Source organism: Lissotriton helveticus, chromosome 6, assembly GCF_964261635.1.
Source record: "Lissotriton helveticus chromosome 6, aLisHel1.1, whole genome shotgun sequence".
NCBI classification, from domain to species: Eukaryota; Metazoa; Chordata; class Amphibia; order Caudata; family Salamandridae; genus Lissotriton; species Lissotriton helveticus.
The window spans coordinates 1,501,170,973-1,501,191,140 of record NC_136067.1 but is presented as its reverse complement, the minus strand read 5'-3'; the positions used below and the strand labels follow the sequence as shown (position 1 = coordinate 1,501,191,140).

Genomic DNA, 20,168 nt, shown 5'->3' with positions numbered 1-20,168 from the left:
TATTGAAATGTAATGATTCTCCTTACAACCGGGCAATGGAGGCAGGATCACAGTACGGGTGCCTTTTAAACCAAGGAGACTGACCGGTGCCCAGTAGGATGGCCAAATTTCTTTATTTTCCAACTTTTCTCGGACCGGATCTCCAACTTTAAGAAGCCGGCCAGGAACCGGAATCAGCACTGCTGGATCTGCGGAAGAGGGCAACTGGGCTCTTGCATGGCAATCCTGAGCTGTTTGTAGATCCTGTAATACAACACAATGATTATCTACGTCGTTGCGGCAGCAGCCACAACGTCTAGGCACAAACCTGTTAATTCCAAAGAGCATTTTGTATGGGGTCCGCCCACCCAGAGATCTTCTAGGGGAATTGAATGCACATTGACACTATATAGAGAAGAGTCAGCCAACCGCTGCCATTTCCCAAGACTCTCGCTGTCCAAGATTGCTTTAAGTCACGGTTCATCTGTTCCACCACAGAATTCCCCTCAGGCCGGTATGGAGACGAAAATTGCACCTGCACTCCCACAGACTTCATCGCATCCTGGTAAGTCTTGGAGGCAAACGCAGGACCTTGGCCAGAATAGAAGGTGCCACAAGCAAATGTCCCGACAAAGACACACAAATCTTTAATGACCGTTTGAGCATCAGCACTACGTTGAGGCCAAGCCCAACGGAATCTAGTCCATGAATCCACTGCAACCAATGTGTTTAAATGCAGTGTTAGATGTCAAAGGACAGCCACATGGCTGATTGGAGATGTAAAGCGTGGGGTGGATGTGCAACAGTAGATGGCTTAAATGTCCCAAGAAAGAACATATTTTCGTGCCTGTTGCTACAAACCACGCCACCAGAATCGTTGCTGCAAAAGACGCTGTCACTGATATTCCGGCTTGCGCTGATGCTATGTCTTAATGTGCGGCAATTATCAATTAAATTCTGCGGTCCTTGTTTGGAATCAGCTGATTTCCCAATGGACGGGATAGTTGCAAGTGGGACTTGATCAGACGACAAGTGGTAGGAATAACGAGAACCCTGGGGAAACTGTTCCCTCCTTCGTGGCTGCAATTGCTGCTAGAATATCATCAATTTTAGTCGTAGACCTAGTGACTGTTGCTACTGAACAAGTGGCTACTGCAGATTTGTCTGCCTCATCAGCCAACAAATTACCAACAGCATATGCTCCCACACGTTGATGGCCCAAAATATGAATAACGTGTGAGTGGCAAGTGCTCCTTAAGAGCGGCTACTTTAACCCAAAGCGTTTTATGCTTAATTGCGCTACCTTTACAATCACAAAAACCATTTTGTGTCCAGAAGAACAAGTTGCCACTGAAGGATTGTTCACAGTAAAACGAATCGTGTAGAAACCTCTGGATCGGCAAATACAAGGGCTAAAACCAAAGAACGTAGCTCCGCCAATTGAGCTGTGCTATCTCCTAGAGACTGTGTGCCAGGGAGAATTAAAAATCCCTGTCAACCATGTGCCCTGCGACAATCGCTCAGGTGGCAGAATAAGTATGTTTAGAACCAATGGCAGTCTGTGCAGAACAATCAGTGTAAATAATGCATTTATACGTACCAAGTGGGAGTAACAAAGGAGGAGGATGAACATGTTCATACTGAACACTCCTTTATCTGTAAAGTAGGATGGAAGATAGTTTGACATCAGTCGATGTCAAAGAACTAGCCCATTGTATCCAACGAGGATGCAAGGCTTTAGAATTTGTGACACTAGCCTTTGTAACTGGTTTTAAAGCAGGTGCCGGCGAAACCAAGAAAATGCGTTTTTCCTGAGCCAAAGAGCGTTCTTTAGGAATCGCCATGTGGACAGCTGTCCAAAAACATTTCTGTAGAACAGAAACGCATCTCCGCCGAAGTATACAAATGCGATTTATAAGCTATGGGGACAGGGTCTCTCCCCCCTCCCCCCTCCTTCATTGAACTTTAAGTGAACCCTAATGCGCCTGGTACAATCCGTATGACTAAATTAGATTTCTTGTGTTAACAAGAAGTTGGTGGTCTTGGGCGGCGTTTGTACACCACGTGGTTGTTAGTCATGGGAAATGTATAGTTGTCCCGCATGTGCTTGTCACTTTGCTGTAATGAAAATGCTGAATTAAGTATTTAAAAAAAACACAAGTTTGTCGCAAGCAGATCAGACTGCAGAGACCATAGAATTGCGGTATGTTCCAGAAGCCAACAAGAAGCTGAGAAATAAGTTTGTATCAACGAGTAAAGAGGTTTGATACTTTGTGCATAATCAGGAACGTATGTCCTTCTGAAATTCAAAAAGGCCAGCAAAGACCAATTTGTTATGCGTAGATGGAGGTTGCAATTGTGAACATTTCTCCAGAAAGTGGGGGGCCAACCCCCTACGTTCATTGTTAATTTTGTAACCAAGAAAAAACTGCCAAGAAGGTGATATGAGACTTGGCAAAATTGGATTTGTAACCGAAGTTTGCAAAATGTGTGATTACTCGTCAACATGCCAGAGATGCTGCTGTAATTAATCATCCGTCAAGTAAATGTCTTCAACGTACGAGAAGGCATCTGGGTCGATCTCTTGCAAAATGGACACTATGCGTGCTGCAAACAAACCTGGCTATTCTTATGTCCCATACGCAATCTCTCATATCGGCGATTATTTCTCAACGCACTGAATGCGGTCAAATCACGGCTCTCAGGAGCCAAAGAGTGGCTGTAGAATCCATCCATCGGAAATATCCAAGGTCTTGTATTTTTTGTGAACAATGTTAATCACGAACGCATAGCTATGTGTGTTCTGAACCGCAAAGGTACGAACATGACTGTTTAAATGTCTGTAGTCTAAAACTATACAATATGAACCGTCCGATTTCAATATCAGAACAAGGATTATTCATCGATAGAACACAGGGTTCAATCACACCCTGGTATTCCAATTGAGTCTAGATTTCACCGACTGATGCCTTAGCGTCTTGTTTGATTGGATACTGTGGTTGGGGCTGAGGTTTAGAACGCAAAGGGGAACATGACCTAGGGAATCCTCGTCCCAACCTGACTGATTGCGCTATAACGCTGGGGCTAAGGCTAAAGCCCACATGGAGGCATAAGGCATTCTAACATCAGGAACATATTGTGAAAAACTTGGTAAAATGACATCTTCTCCACTAGAGGAAGCTAGTACAAATGGGGGAGGTTAATCAACCTCCATCAATAAAATGTCATAAGAGGAAGTGGGGTTTTCCCAAAACACTGCTTTAACTCTGTTTAATTAGACTATGTGGTGACTCACCAAATTGAAGGTTTATCTGGAGGAGCGACTCTCGTATCGGCTGTTTCTACTGTGATAAGTGTCAATTGCTTTCGCCTCCAGGCGCTGGTGGAGTGTCTGCTGCACTATGGTAGCAAATCCTATCTATGCTCAGAAGTGTCAGGTGGAGGTGAACCTGCACGAGAACCAGGCTTCTGTTGCTGCCGCTGATTTTTATTCAAAGCCTTTTTAGGAAAGACTGGGACCCCCCCTCCTTTTCAGGAGGGAGCTTGTTCTGTACCTGAGTAAGGGGTCTTACTCCCAAACTATTGCGACACAATGATGTATACACATCCGCAATAATAATCTGCAACTGCCGCTGTCTGTCAAATCTGCCACTGCTGAGAGGCGTTTACGCACTTGCAAGGTAACTGCCTCACCTTTGAAAATGGACAAATACCTATCGGAGACAATAGGGAACATGCCCACAAATCTCATCCCCAATTCCAGGGCCGGACGAGCCCATGTTCATATTTAACCTTCTTCAGAACGCTCGGTAGAATGCTCTTGGAGGGGGTGCCAAAGCAGTGTCTACTCCACAGCAAACAGTCCCCCAGGTGGTGCAATCGGCCAAAGCAGAAACAATACCACTCTGTAAACTTATTATCAGTATCCTGTGTTTCTCAACCGGTGTAGTATGTGGAAAAACCGCCTCGAGTTGCTAAACTTTTTCAGCAAGCCAATATGGTAAATCATGTCTATAATGAGGACGTTTGCCCATCACTGAATTATTCCTAATGGGACTAATGACAAGACCACCTCCATGTCCAGGTGGCTGAGGTGCAGCGGGAGCCACTTTAATATTATGTGACATAAATTGTATGACACTTCTGTGTATATGAATTAATGATGTATGTAAATGACATAGCTCTGCGAGTGTAACCTGAAGACAATTTGGATGATGGGTGAAATGAGCCAAAAGAGGCCAAGTGGCCTATTCGACCGATCAGGTGCATAAACGGACCACTAAAACAGGATGAGGAAGGGCACCATTAAACCAGATGATATGCTCTCAAGCTGTTAACGGAACTTCAAGTAATGGATAAGGGCGATAATTCTGTGGAACCGTGGCTGCTGTATATTTATGAAAGAAATGATCATTCCCATCTCCTGCGGGAAATACAACTCAAGAGTAGATGGATTTGAAGCAGTAAGCCACATCCGCCTCGACCACAAAGATAAAATCAGCTCCTGCATTAGGGCTCCACATTGAGTCAAGAATGCCGTAACTGCAGCGTGGTTAGGTGCCCCAATTGCGACTGGCTGTGCCATATTAAGAATGAAAAAGGACAAACCAATAAAGCGGTAGCGCAAAACTGTCGGAGAAGGAAAACCTTTTGAATTTCAAGCTTGAAAAACCTATAAAACACAAATATAGGAGGCTAAGTCCTCACACCACAGGCTTCTCTGGATACCGGTGTCTGGGGATTGTGAACAAGCATAAGCGTTACTCTGGGGTCTCGCATCAGTACCAGACCAAATTTTGGTGGCACCATGTTGCAGGGATTCTGCACAAACGCACAACTATGTGCAGGAATATGGGACCTTGGTGTACAGGGACTGGGTCTTCATACCACCTTAGTACCCACAAACCCAGGACTAGCTATAGTGTCTCACTTGCTCTCCTACTTACTCCCAGAGAAACAAATGATTAGACACCCCAGAAAACAACACTTCCAGATCTCAGTAACAAGACATACCCTTTCGCTCACTCTTTCTCTTATACACAATAAGATCTGACAGACACAAAACGGTTTAAAATATTTATTTTAAGTAACGTGCCCTAACATGCAGTGTATGTGCCACGAGTAGGAAAATGCATAGGACAAATAGTCCGCATTGCAGCAAGTCCATATATCATGAAGGGAGATGTCGCCATAAAGACCATGGAGAAAAGACTATAGTGCCTAACCTCCCTCCCCTTGCTAAGAAGAAATATCATATAATAGAAGATCTCTGGGCTTTGTCAGCAGACACCACACCTTAGCCTATAAATGGTAGAGCTACATCATGTGCTGTCTCGCTCTTCTCCCTGGAAAGGTCCCGCTCCAAGTTTGTGGTAACTATTGGTGTATTCTAATAAAACCCAAGTTCATTTGTCCGAAATGCTGCATCTTTTTTTTGGCTAAGGTCTGGCCAGAACAAAATTACCAGGGACATTGTTGATCGACCTTGCACATAATGCTCAGTCAAAATTCCCAAGAACATGCAGAGAGTGAACACAGCTGAGTTCTCATGTGAAAGCAGTCACTTAAATTATTTAAAAAATAAAGACTTGTAGTAACGTGTGAAAAGCAGCAGGCAAGCTGCAACTTGCTTAATCTAAGTTAGTGAAAAACAACTATGTCCCTATGGGCCACGTAACACACTGACCTGGAGGAGCATTCGAGGTGTGCCCTTCTTTGACAGGCATTGGACTGCTGTTTGTTGGGGGTTAGGATTTAGAGCATTGGCGTTACTGGAGTAGAGGCCTGCTGGCTTACTCGTGTAAAATTCCGTCCTCTGTGCTAACCCAGACCATATCCCTAACTTTAGGAGCATGTCATGCATTGGAAAGCACATATTTCGCAAAATGTAACCATGTTCACTACTTATGCTCACAGAAATGCTCTTTGATTATTGGCAATCGCAGGCAAAAGGGATTGGATACACATTTTTGTGATAGTTTTCAAAATGTTCTCAAATATTGTTTGCAGTTAGATTTAAAAATAAAACCGTTACAGGCAGTTGTGCTAAACTCTGATGCAATTTTTAATTGCAACTTTCAATACAAGTTCTTTAAAGCATGTTTGATACACACTCTGATTTAAAAATATTGGCGAATCGGGGTGAAACCATTAAGAGCAACTATGCCTAATGTAGATGTACCACTCAAACGAGCACAAACATTTACCCAGTTTACACATTAAACGATCTACGTACACACCTTGGAAGCATGCTGTTTTTACCATGGTAGGCCTTTGTGTTCTTGTGTTCAGCAGGTAATGCTGCACCAAAAACACAATGAGGTGGTGAGTAACTGGAGTGAAAGCATATGCACCCAGCCGATCTCCCATTATTGGTTTTGTCCCTCGTGGCATGGGTGGGGGATGGTAGACGGGTGTAAGTGAGAACCATTTCGGAGATGAGGCTGTCCTTGGGACGTGTCCAAATGAGGCCACACCTTTCTCCCCTTCAGGAATACACGTAAAGGGTCCAGTGCCCCTGAAGCATGGTTATCCCAAAAGGAGCAGCCATTATCTGAAATCACTACTCCAGAACATTGTACACATGAAACCTATAATCTGTACTATGCAACTATGAACAAAGGGGGAAAGCTACAGAGGCACTACCTTGCTAGAAACTGCATACGATGCATACAGAAGAAAAATGTCCTTTGAGTTTTCAAAAGGGCCTTGGTTTCGGACTGTAGGGGTTATTAGGCTCAATTACGCCTTTTAATGAGAAGTTCTACACGTGCTTTGTGATCAGGAAGTAGAAGTGTTATTCAATATTCTCTCAAGTTTATGAATTAAATACTAAACTCATTTTGACTGAATGACACGCCTAGGTCTATAACAATCAATGTTCAAAATGCACCAATTGTATGCAGAAGCAACACGTTTGACCATTTTATAAGGGTAGGTTTGTAAAGAGACAAAGAATTATTTGAGGAAATGTGTCCTCTGTCATTGTCTCCTGGATCGTCCTCCAACACATCATATACAGTGGAATTTTATAGTATTATGTAAATGTGCACACTGTCTAGTGGTTTCATTGCTCTGATGCTTTGTGTTCTAACATATATTATTTTACCCTCAGAAGCCACAGGCTGGAGCAGCCTCCCAAACATTATGGAATTACCTCGCCTATTAGCCTGGCTCCTCCCAAAGAGATTGATCACATTTATACGCAGAAGTTGATTGAAGCAATGAAGCCTTTTGGAGTTTTCGAAGATGGTGAAGAATTAAATCACAGGTACTTAAAAGTTGTAAATGTTGTCTTTTTAAAAGAAATTACGTTTATTAGCTGTGATATATATATATATAATGGGTAGAACAACCTGAAAGTTCTCTTTTGTATGGGAGGCCATGTTGGAATAGATTGGCTATTCTGTGCAGGTAAAGAAATGTTGCATGACTGTTATAAGTTTGCAGATTTCAGAAGCATTTAAGCTTCAAACCAAGAAAGTGCTGAATAAAATTCTTAAGCTCACTCTAACAGAAGGTTGTGTGAACTCTTTAAACAATGGTACACTTTTGATATCTGACGAATTGTCTAGGAACCACTTCTAGAGGAAAGTAACCAGGCACTTGGCTTAGTAGAGTAGTTAACTGCATTTGGGTTGACAGGTGTTTGGCAAACAGAATTTTCTTCAGTTGATTAAAGCTGACTTTTAACTGTTGCATTCACTTTATATGTGAAGAAACGTAAAGCTATGATTTTGAAGTTTGTATTAAAAAGGGTAGCGGTTAGTTGTTTGGAAGGGTAGGGGCGTTTCAGCTGCATTTGTTCCATATACAACTTCCTTTTCCGTTGCAATGAAGGGGTTTTGCCTCAAATAGTGATGAGGTAAAAAAAAGTTTGATATGTTTGTTGTAGAGTTGTTAAGGTAGATTGCACTCAAGTAAATGAGAGCATGTATATCAGGAATGTTATGGCGTGGCGTCTTGTTTATTTTAATGTGCACTTAGTTGAGGTCAACAAGGTAGCACCTACACGGTTCAGGTCTTTTCTGAGTGTTCCAGTGTTGTATTGAAATGATCCCTGCCTGGTATACTGCTATTTTCCCCAGCCTGAAGGGAGGGAGGGACAGATGTATATCTGGTTTCCTGACTTTTCTTTTTGGTCTGGCTTTGTTGAACAAAGTGTGTGCACAGAAGCCTAGGTCTTATGCTGGGTGAGGTCCTGGACTCGTCCTGTTCCTGAAGGGGCGGCCCATAGTAGTCCTTCATTGCTGACCCTTCACTGCTGTCCCGGTCATGGTTATTTCATATAGAGCAGTGGTGGCAAGCAAAATCAGTTGTTGTGACCAGTTATTCTCTTGGTCAGCTGGGTTGAAGCCTGCTGTCCCATCTGCATAAAGTACCACTTCTGGGTATAAATGCAGTTGTTCGACCGGTCGGCCTTAGGGTGGTCCCTCCCCCAAACAGTTTGCCTTACTCCATATTTTTTTTATCTGGTCTCTGTTGGCCTTGGGACTCTGCGTAGTTTACCAGTGCTAAGGTATGTGTGCTCCCACCTTAAAGCCTGGTAACATTTAATTTACATAAGTCCCTAGTAAAATGGTACCACATGTACCTAGGGCCTGTAAATTACATGCCTTGCAAACCTGTTTCCGGCCTGTCTTTGCAGCCTGTGTTCAGTTTTAAACTGCCATGTCGACCTGACAATTGACTTTTTGCCAGACCTAAACCTTTCTTTTTAACACATAGGTCACCCCTGGGCTAGGGCCTAAACAACCCACGGGGCAGGGTGCAGTGTATTTAAAAAATATGACCTGTACGTTTTAAGTTTTACATTTCCTGATAGATAGAAAATCTTCAATTTGTTTTTCATTATTGCAAGGCCTACCATTCCATGAGCTAATATCGAGGTAACCTAATTATATTTAATAAGGTTAATTTTTCAAAAGTTAACATAGGAACGTTTCAGGTTTGTCCATGGAATTGTAATATAAAGTCCTCTTTTGCTAAAGTCTGATTTTGAACATTGAAAATCCACTTGTAGAATGTTAGCATTTCCTGTCTTAGTCATGTGACCCAGAGACAGTCTGCAGGCACTAAATGGCTAAGTGCAGTTCTTTGTGTATTTCTCTGACAGCAACACAAAATAGAGAGCTTAGGTGTCCCTGGTTGGGCCATCGCTGACGGGTACAGAGGCAGAGCTGTGCCCAGCCCCACTTACACCTGAACAGACTGTGCTTGCCTTCACACAGAGTTGCATACCCCCTGTAGTTGGTCTGGAGCCAGGGCACGGGAGGCAGGAACCCTGAGCACTTCAAAGAGACTCCTCTAGAAGCTCCTCCCTCTTCGAAATAGGCACCAGGTATAATATTGGGCCTCAGACACCAACTCTTCACTATACTTCTGGACCTATGAATACTCTGCCAGGAAGGAGTACAGCTGTGCTGATATGCTGTCCTCTTGCTTGAGTGGGGAGGACTGGACCTGAAACCTGTACCCAGGACCTCCTGAGTGACTCCTAGGGCTAGTCTCTTGTAACCAGCACCTGGTCTTAGCAACTGTGAGTCCTACCCTGCCAAATGGTGCCACCCCATTCTTGGACTCTTGGACCCTTGGAAGTGGACCGCTCTGCCATTCTATCTGTGGACCCAGTGGCACAGCCCAGAGCAGAATCCACACATGACCTCTCCTGATGTCAGGACTTCCCATCGCCTTTGCAGCCTTATCGGACCTGCTGCTGCACTTTCCCAACACAGGCCCTCATCGCAGTTCCTTCATTAACCCCTTCGCTGCTAGGCCTTTTCCCCTCCTGTGCTAAGCCTTTTTTTGGCGATTTTGGGGTAGTGCGCGCTTAGGCCCCTGTAACTTTTTGACACAAGGTATCCACGCCAAATTTGCGTCCTTTTCTTCCAACATCATGTGGATTCTAAAGGTGCCCAGGGTTTGTGGATTCCCTTGGAGGGGTCCCAGAAATTAACCAAAATATAGTGAAATTTTTGTTTTTTTCGGAAAAACGGGCTGCAAATGAAAGCCTCTGGGGTTTTCCCTGAATGGGGTTTGTGGGGCTGAAATATCCATTTTCTCAGCATTTAGGGAATGACAGTCTTTTGTCAGAGAACCAACATTTTTCAGTTTTGGCATTTTTCTGGGACATAGCCTATTTTTGCTATTTTTAGAGCTTTCCACCTCCTTCCAGTTAATGGTAGAAAGGAGTTTGAAAGCAATAATGGATCCTGGAAAGCTATACATTTTCGAAAAGTAGACAGAATTCTGAATTCAGAAAGCGGTCATTTGTCTAAATCCATGAAGGTTTCTTTATAGAAACTAACAGTTAAATTTTTGAATAATTGAAAATTTGTTGAAAAAAACAGCTTTTTGTCTACGTTTTCACCTATAACTTTTGTAATTGTGACCGCTCTTGGAAAGCAATATACCGTTATACATTCCTGGTTGTGGGGATATATAGGACTTGTAGTTTCACCAAGAACCCGACGAACCCAGATCCAAAAACTGAGCAGCAACTTTCAATGTTTTTTTTATTTACTGGGTATAGAGCACTTTTTCTTGGAAAATGTATACATGGAAAAATCTGTATGAAAGACACCTATGTATTTCTGATTTGGGTACAAATTATAGAGTTTAGAAACAGTATATAATTGCACATTTTCAAAATTGGGAATACTCATACTAGCATGAGAATTATTGGTCATTTTTGAAAAAATTTTTATTTACACAATGCCCTTCATTGGGAAGGGAGAAATGCATAAACTCAATTGGTAGGGAGGAGCTACGCTACGAATCAAAATGGCCGCGTAAGCTCCCGGCTCCGCTGACCTCCGCCAGCAGCTCGATTATCCTGTCTTCAATCCTGACCTTACACCTGATTTCCTTGTTTATGAAGGTCTACTGCTTCTAAAGATGCAATCCCGAGATTTCTACCTCATCGGCTGACGAAGATACGCCGTGTTTCCATTCTTGGCCTAACAATGTGTGGAAGCCGGGGCCTCGATTTCTAGACTATCCGGGTCAGAGTTGAACAACATCGGCCGTGAGACCTGGACTGAGCCCGCTCTCCCGAAGAGTGCCTGAATTGACTTTTTGTGACGATCCTTTGAACGACCTACACCGAGGACACACCAGCGTGCCACGCTGGCTGCTGTGGTGGGGGTCCGGTGCCCGGAGACCTTGCTGCCCTCCCGGGGTCGACGGGCTGGGGCCCTCTCTGACGGCAAAGGTGTGTTCTGTAAGACGAGGAGCGCCCATTACTTGATATCAGATTTGCGTGGCCTGCGACTCCGGAGCAGCCGGCCTCCGGGGTTCCAGTCCGGCTCTGTCGCCTATTGAGAGGGGATGGAGCGGACGGAAGGCGCGCCATCGCTGCAGGCCGTTGTGGCCGCCATTGGGGCGCTCCATTCGCACACAGTCGCTGTGTTCCGGACACTGATGGTGAAAGTGGACGGTATCCTGGAACCTGAGGACGACACCTCGATTGGTTTCCAGCTAGAGATGGTACCAGCGGTGCATTGCACATCAGAGGTCGAGGTCCCCGTGCATAACCCGGAGTTCATGAACCTTGACGGTCCCCTATTACCGACAAGCCAGCCCGTGCTTCTCGCTAGCGTCTCTTGCCTGATCCTGCTGCCGCCTAACTCATCTATAGACGGTCTTCCATGTGGCTACGAGTTCCTTGGTGATGGTTTGGGCTACTCGCTGTTTTTGGACACCTTTCCTCGTTCGAGCCGTGAACTTTTATCCTGTATTCCATCCTCCTGTGCTGACAAGAACTTTTGTGGACGCTTTGCCTTTTCCTTCAAAATGGCGGCTCGAGTGGCGAAGACTCTTATGACGGACCGTACTGGCCAGGGCTGAACTTTATCGCTGGGTTCCGATAAAATAGCTTTTAGCGATGCCGGGGTTGTGCCTATATTGTGACGAGAATTGGGTGGTTGTTGTTTATCCTCCCCTGACTGGTTTGTATACTTGCTAAATATTGATTTTACCATGTCTCGGGGTGGTCGCTGTTGGCGGGGGGTACGGGAGACCGGGAGTGTTTGCTTTCTCCTCCTCCGCTTTCTCTTTTCCCTTCCTTTAGGGTAGTACTTGGGCGACAGGCACGCTGCTAGTGGGGTTAGGCCGTAGCCATTGCAGGGGTGCAGGGTGGGGGGTTAGGGGTGGGTTTTTTTTTTTTGCCTTTTGTTCTATGGCCCCTTTTGTCTTTTTCCTTCTACGAGAGATGGGCTGTTTATTTTTTCACGAATCCTTTATTGTCCGGGTGTCTTCGCTGGCTTAATTATCCTGTAACATTGTGGACGAGGTCACGCGGGTGGGATTGCTTTGATTGCTTAATAGATTGCTCATTTCCGTTGTGTACCCGTGATGGGCCTTTTACTTCTTACAGTGATTATTGTTTGTATATTTCCCCCGCCTGGCCCTGTTCTGTATTTTACTGCGAAACACCGGATATCTGTATTGCCTGCTCTTGTCTTACTGTTAAAATAAAAAATATATAAATAAACTCAATTGGTAATAACAGTTGATTTACAAATCTGAATTACCCTAAGTCTCCTGATAAAAACGGTACCTCACTTGTGTGGGTCGGCCTTGTGCCTGTGACAGGAAACGGTGCAAAATGCAACGTTGTCACACCTCAATTTTGCAGTTACAAATTGACCCTTTTATGGCAAAGTGCCTAGCTGTAGTTTTTGCACCCTAGCTCTGCCGGCACCTAGGGAAACCTAGCAAACCTATACATTTTTGAAAACTAGATACCCAGGGGAATTCAGGATGGGGTGACTCGACTGCCTACCACCAGGTTGTTACCCAGAATCCCTTGCAAAGCTAAGAAAGTGACAAAAAAACGCATTTTCCTCACATTTCTGTGGTGGAAAGTTCTGGAATCTGCGTGGATCAACGAATTTCCACCCACCCAGCGTCCCCCCGAGTCTACCGAAAAAAATGGTACCTCACTTGCGTGGGTAGGCATAGTGGCTGCAACAGGAAAAGGTCCAAATCGTACAGTGGAGAATTTAAAATAACCTATAGCAAAACTACCTTGATTTTTTTTTTTGGGGGGGGGGGGCACCTGAGTTTTTGGCCCGGGGCTCGGCGGCCATCTTTGGAAACTACCAAACCCAAACAGTTCTGAAAACTAGACACCCGGGAGAGTTTAGGGAGGTATGGCATGCGTGGGTCCCCCAATGTTTTCCTACCCAGAATTCCTTACAAACCTTAAAATTAGGTATAAAAATCACTTTTCCAAACTTTCTTGCGTGGGATCTCCGTGCCGGCAAAAATGTCCTACCACCCAGCGTTCCCCTTGTTCTCCCGAGTAAAATGATACCTCACTTGTGTGGGTGCCCCAAAGCAGAACAGGCTAAAAATGAATTTTTAAAAAATTTAGTATTTAGGTTTGAAAAATTAAGCACCCCACCTAAGTTACAGGTCTTTGGCCCACCCACACAAGTGAGGTATCATTTTACTCGGGAGATCAAGGGGAACGCTGGGTGGTAGGACATTTGTGCCGGCAGGGAGACCCCACCCAAAAATGTATGGAAAAGTGGTTTTTTTAACCTAAATTTAAGGTTTGCAGTGATTTCTGGGTAGGAAAACATTGGGGGACCCACGCATGCCATACCTCCCTGGACTCCCCCGGGTGTCTAGTTTTCAGAACTGTTTGGGTTTGGTAGTTTCCAAAGATGCCCGCCAAGCCCAGGGCCAAAAACTCATGGGAACCCCTTGCAAAACCAAATTGTTTTGAATTAATTAAGTTTTCAATTTGAGAGCGTGCGACTCTTGGGACAATATTGCATGGAAATTGTGACAAACAATTTAAAGTTTGCAGGAGATTGTGGATAAAAAACAATAGAATTCACCAGAAAGAAAGGACCATATACTCCCATGGTTAATAATATCTAAATTTAGTACGTTTTTTATAGCTATAATGTACACCTTAACAGAGTTACTCAAAAGTCAAACATTCAAGCACGGCTATCTATTCCTCAAAGAGCCACACATACAGGTTGGATTTGGCACGAGGGCGAGTGATGGTTCAGTACATAAAATTTTATTAACAAGATATTTCAAAAAAATGAAATGCTCTGTCAATAAATAAATGCATAAAAACCGAACCAGCAACTCGCAACTCGTGAGCTGTAAAGCCACGACAAGGTACCAACCGTTTTACAGGCCATTCACGCACCTTTCATACCTGATACAAACCAGACCATTGACACCATCCGAATGGAAAAGCAGCACATTACAACAATCACAATAAGGGACAAGGTACACCCTACTTCAGAAAGAGAAAAAAGACAAATATTACTGCACAGCCATCTAATCCGCAGGCACACACACATACTGGTTGAATTTGGCACGAGGGTGAGTGATGATTCAGTACATACAATTGTATTCGCAAGTAATTTCACAAAAATGAAATACACTGCGTATAATTGAAAGTATGATAAACTGAACCACTGACTCACAGCTCGTGAGCTGTAAAGCCACGTCAAGGCACCAACCTCTTTACAGGCCATTCGTACACCTTTCGTACGTGTGACACATACAAAACATTCACGCCGCGGACCCATCACATTTCAACACTCACACCAGCAGACAGCGCCATTCAAGGGCCCATCACTTTCACACGCCCACATTTCTGACATTGCAACTACACAAAATGATGGACTGCGTGGAGTGTCACTCAACTAGCAGTGTGTGTAGTGACCAACAGAAAGTAACTACTCACACACCGCCAGCCGAGCGCCAGTCCACCCACACCACCATCCAAGCACCAGACCATGCACACCGCCAGCCAAACACCACTCAGCCCACACCACCAGCCAAGCACCACTCCACGCACACTGCAAGCCAAGCGCCACTCCACACACCACCAGCCAAGCACCACTCCGTGCCCACAGCCAAGCGCCACTCCACGCACACATCCAGCCAAGCGCCACTCCACACACACCGCCAGCCAAGCGCCACTCCACGCACACCACCTTCCAAGCACCAGACCATGCACACCGCCAGCCAAACACCACTCAGCCCACAACGACAGCCAAGTACCACTCCACACACACCACCAGCCAAGCATCACTCCACGCACACCGCAAGCCAAGCGCCACTCCACAAACACACCACCAGCCAAGCGCCACTCCACAAACACACCACCAGCCAAGCGCCACTCCACAAACACACCGCCAGCCAAGCACCACTCGGTGCACAGCCAGCCAAGCACCACTCGGTGCACAGCCAGCCAAGCGCCACTCGGTGCACAGCCAGCCAAGCGCCACTCGGTGCACAGCCAGCCAAGCGCCACTCGGTGCACAGCCAGCCAAGCGCCACTCGGTGCACAGCCAGCCAAGCGCCACTCGGTGCACAGCCAGCCAAGCGCCACTCGGTGCACAGCCAGCCAAGCGCCACTCGGTGCACAGCACCAGCCAAGCGCCACTCGGTGCACAGCACCAGCCAAGCGCCACTCGGTGCACAGCACCAGCCAAGCGCCACTCGGTGCACAGCACCAGCCAAGCGCCACTCGGTGCACAGCACCAGCCAAGCGCCACTCGGTGCACAGCACCAGCCAAGCGCCACTCGGTGCACAGCACCAGCCAAGCGCCACTCGGTGCACAGCACCAGCCAAGCGCCACTCGGTGCACAGCACCAGCCAAGCGCCACTCGGTGCACAGCACCAGCCAAGCGCCACTCGGTGCACAGCACCAGCCAAGCGCCACTCGGTGCACAGCACCAGCCAAGCGCCACTCGGTGCACAGCGCCACTCGGTGCACAGCACCAGCCAAGCGCCACTCGGTGCACAGCACCAGCCAAGCGCCACTCGGTGCACAGCACCAGCCAAGCGCCACTCGACGCACACCACCAGCCACGCGCCACTCGACGCACACCACCAGCAAAGGACAAATCCAAACACAACACCAGGCAAGCGCAAGAGCACGCACACCCCCAACCAAAGACCAGACACCGCCAGACAAGCACCAGTCCACAGACACCGGCAGCCAAGCGCCAAACCATGCACACCGTCAGACAATGGACACTACACGCAAACCAACATCATACTTTAGATTTTTTTGAAAATAAAAGAGAAACAAATTGATACAAATCTACTAAATCTAAAAAGACTACACAAATGCCAACTTTGAAACTGAACAATAAGTTGTAAAGAATAAAGACCAACCAGTTCACTTTACCACTCATGGATGCTCCCAAAAGTTATTTTGCGTGTGGTACAATCTAAAACAAGCAGGTACACACAGCCCGGGGTTTGAAGGGCAGTCGGGGCAGTACATACGAACCTCCTTCCGCAAACCCCTTCGCCAACAGACTCTCTACATCTCCGACTGGGAAAGTCTTTTTGAAGTTGTAGGAGGAATTTGATCAGGGAAGTGGCGATCTTTCAATCTGGCAACCTCCTCCACCACTCCAACTCTAGGAACACTTGCCTGTTCCACTAAAACAAGGCTGCCTATTACAGACTCCTGAAACTTTACAAAAGTCATCTTTGACTGGGGACAAGATTTCTGGAACCCAACAAAAGCATTCAAGGTTGCCAAGTGGAAAAGATGGGTAGCCAACTTCTTGTACCAAATGTAAGCCTTACGAAGAGCAGCATACGGTTCCAACCTCTGATCTACTGTAAACACCACCCATGTGCCTATTATATTCCATTATGCACACAGGTTTGCGCACTTCTGCAATCTGACCCCAAACAGTCACCGGTTCAGTGCTTTCATCATGTATTGTAGTCAACATGTAGACATCTCTCCTGTCTGACAACTCCACAGCTAGAAGCTCCTCACAACGCAATGCACTGTCCCCGAGCAAGCTTTCGACAAACAAGTTCTTTTGGGAAACCTTTACGGTTTGAGCGGATTGTGCCACAAGCAACAGTGTCCACTTTGGCCAATTCCCTGAACAACCGCACACCAGTGTAGAAGTTATCGACATAAATGATGGCCTTTGTTAAAAAATCCAGGACCAAGTTCCCACACAATTTTCTCAGTCACTCCAAAAGTCGACGGACAACCAGGGGGGTTAATCCTGGATTCCTTACCAGTGTACACCCTGAAATTAGAGACATATCCAGTCTCACTGTCACACAGCATATACAGTTTGATTCCATAGCGTGCCCTCTTACTAGGAATGTATTGCCGAAATACCAAGCGGCCCTTGAACAACAGCAAAGACTCATCCACTGCAATTTCTTGCCCAGGATAAAGGATCTCAGGAAATCGATCAACAAAATGATCAATGACAGGCCGAATCTTGCAAAGACGGTCACAATCAGGGTGATCTCGTGGCAAAGCAAGACTATTGTCAACAAAATGCATCATCCGAAGCAGAAGCAAATACCTATCACGACTCATGACTGCCGGAAATATAGCTGTTGCCATCAAGGGACTAGTAGACTAATATGAAGCCATTGATGGTTTCCTAAGCAAGCCCATCAAAAAAGTTAAACCCAAAAACTTTCATCTCCTCCAAATTTGTGGGAGTCCACCGGGTAGCTCTAGCGTGGGGCTTAAGGCTGGCACTGTTCACCCTCAAAAAAATTTCAGCATACAAATTAGTCTGCTCTACAATCTCTACCAAAAACATATCATCCATAAACAACTTGAAAAAATCAATAGGCAAAAAGTTTTCAGTGTTCACCCTACACCCTGGAACACCAGTAAATTCAGGCAATGCCGGCTGCACCATGCCCGGTGCAACCCAGAGGTCAGAACTTTCAACGTCACGTCTTGCAGCCGCAGGCTGACGCCCAGCTGCCTCTTGTCTCACTACACCAACTGGAAGTCTAGCCGCCCCAGGCTGCAGCCCAGATGTCTCTTGCCGCACTATTGGCACAGCAATGTCCTCCGCAACCACAGGCACAGCAATGTCCTCCGCAACCACAGGCACATCATCCACACCAAAAGTAGATTCATCAACACTCAGTGTCCATCAGATGAAGCCATGTGTAGAGAACTCACTACCTGAATCTTCACCTCCCACCTCTGGCTCAGAATCCGAGTCAGTCTCTGGACCATGGTCAGAGGAAGAATCAAAAAGCATTCCAACAACTTGCTGAGCAGTAATCCGGCAGCTAGCTATTATCCTTACAAATAAAGGAGTCTGCACAAACAACTCAACAACCCAACACTGTGCAAAGTAAGATAAAAAATGTAAGCCTTTATCACAAATATTTATATTTAGAAAAAATATACAATTCACTTACAAGAGACAACTACACTCACCAGCACCTACTCTGCAAACGATAGGCAACGATATCCCACTAGAAAGAAGGAAAAAAAAACTTACATCTACAGAAGGACACATCAAAAACAAATGCAAAACATGTTTTACAATCACAAAAAAAGAAACCAAACATACTCGTATTACTACACAGTTTGCAAAATAAACGATTACATTACAATTGAACAAAAAACAGGTCTTACCAAACACATGCAACCACAAACAGCAGAACAGAACCACCAGTAACGGAACCGCACACTGCAACAATCTAAAGAGAAAAAAAAACAATACACATTAGAAGAAACAAAAACAACACACATTACAACAGGCTATGTCACAGGGTATGTCACAAATGGGGTGTCTGTCCCCAAGGGGGGCAGAATATAAATCATTATAAACGTGGTCCCCCTGGAAGCAACCCTACGGAGGACAGAGGGCAAATAAAGACACGGCAGAACATACTTTTGAAAACAAGTGGCCCAAGGAAGCAACCCTTGGCCAAGGGGTCGTCGCTCACTATAAAAAAAAAAAAAAACCTGCAGTCTAGTGGGCTTTTCTATCCCCCCCTGGGTCCAGAAACGGTAAAAAAAACAGGCGAACAGTCTACAATATTTATAATGCCCCCTGGAAGCGACCCTTGCCCAAGGGGTTGCTTCCTTTATAAATATAATAAAATCCCTGGTGTCTAGTGGGCTTTTCTGGCCCCCCGGGACCTGACGTGGCCCAAAAACCGTCTGATCTGCCCCTAGGGGGAGCAGACAAGTCTAAAAAAAATTATGGGCCCCTAGGAAGCGACCCTTCCCAAAGGGGTCGCTTCCTTTATAATTATATATATTTTTTTTGTAAACAATTTTTATTGGCAGTGAAGTTCGGAAGGTGCAGTACAAAGGAGAAAGCAATAAAGGCGTTAGCCGATAAGTCAGGATAACATGACAAGTCCAACACGACACCTTTTATATAGAACGATCCCGCCCCGTGTCCCACCCCCCTAGCCAGTGTGCCATTAGTCTTCTCTTTCAATCATTTAAGTGCAAACATATTCATTTCCTTGATAGAAACCGTAGTAGAAGGTAAGCAGCGCCTATCAATGGGGAACCAGAACTGTCAGAACCGCTATCGTTACTTGTAAGTAGTGTGTGCCTCGCTGGGTGTGAGGGACCCCTTAAAGCATTGTCCTTATCGTGGCGTTCCCCCCTCGTCCTCGCTCAGTTCACCCTCAGGCTGCTGGAGCGCAACAACCAGGGCCTCCCACGCTCTAGCCACCTCCAGTGCCCTGTCACTATCTAGGCTCCTGGCCTGTCGCAGCCGCAAAGCACTCTCCGCCTTCGCCCATCGCTCCAAAGTGGTCTTCCAACGCAAGTAGCTGGGTCCCTGGCTAGATTTCCAGTGCATGGTGATCTCTCGTTTGGCTAGTATCAAGCCCAGATCGTAAAATTTACTGGCAACGCGAGTACGGGGGTGTGAGGGAACCATAATAATAGGCAGGTGCCCATTTCGGAATCGATCTGCCGGTCCGTGACAGCATTCAGGCAGGACATCACCGCCTCCCAATAACCCGCCAGCATACTGCAGGTCCAAAACATGTGTGCGAAGTCCGCGTCTGGCGTCCTACATCTAGGACAGAGCGATGATGCACCTTCGAAATATTGCGACATTTTTATTGGTGTTAGGTATGCTCGGTGTAGGGTCAAACTGGATCAACTGGAACCTGGCGTTCCTAGTGCCCTTCCATGCCCGTCGCAGTAGTTGCGGCCATGTCGACTCAGGGATTGGTCGCCCAATATCCTCTTCCCACTTGGCTCGCAGCTCATCTAGGGGTCGCAGGGTAGCATTCGACAACCTCCGATAAAGGCAGGTGACGGCCTTGTAAGTACCAGCAGCCATGACCACGTATTGACAGCACTCCGAGGTCGGCGGTTCGGCGAGCCCACTCTTCCAATGTCGGCGAATACCAGCCACTAACGAGG

General features: G+C 46.0%; 1 protein-coding gene across 2 annotated transcripts in view; it reads left to right on the top strand.

The window, feature by feature from the left end:
* PAPOLG (poly(A) polymerase gamma) overlaps positions 1-20,168 on the top strand; it is a 522,398-nt gene that overhangs the window by 52,079 nt on the left and 450,151 nt on the right. For both annotated transcript variants that reach the window (XR_013596236.1, XM_078649302.1), the window contains exon 2: positions 7,094-7,249. Coding sequence is in view for 1 of the 2 variants with exons in the window: in XM_078649302.1 (XP_078505428.1) it covers positions 7,094-7,249 (156 nt within the window). In the remaining variant the exon portion in view is untranslated. The remainder of the gene's footprint in view (positions 1-7,093; positions 7,250-20,168) is intronic.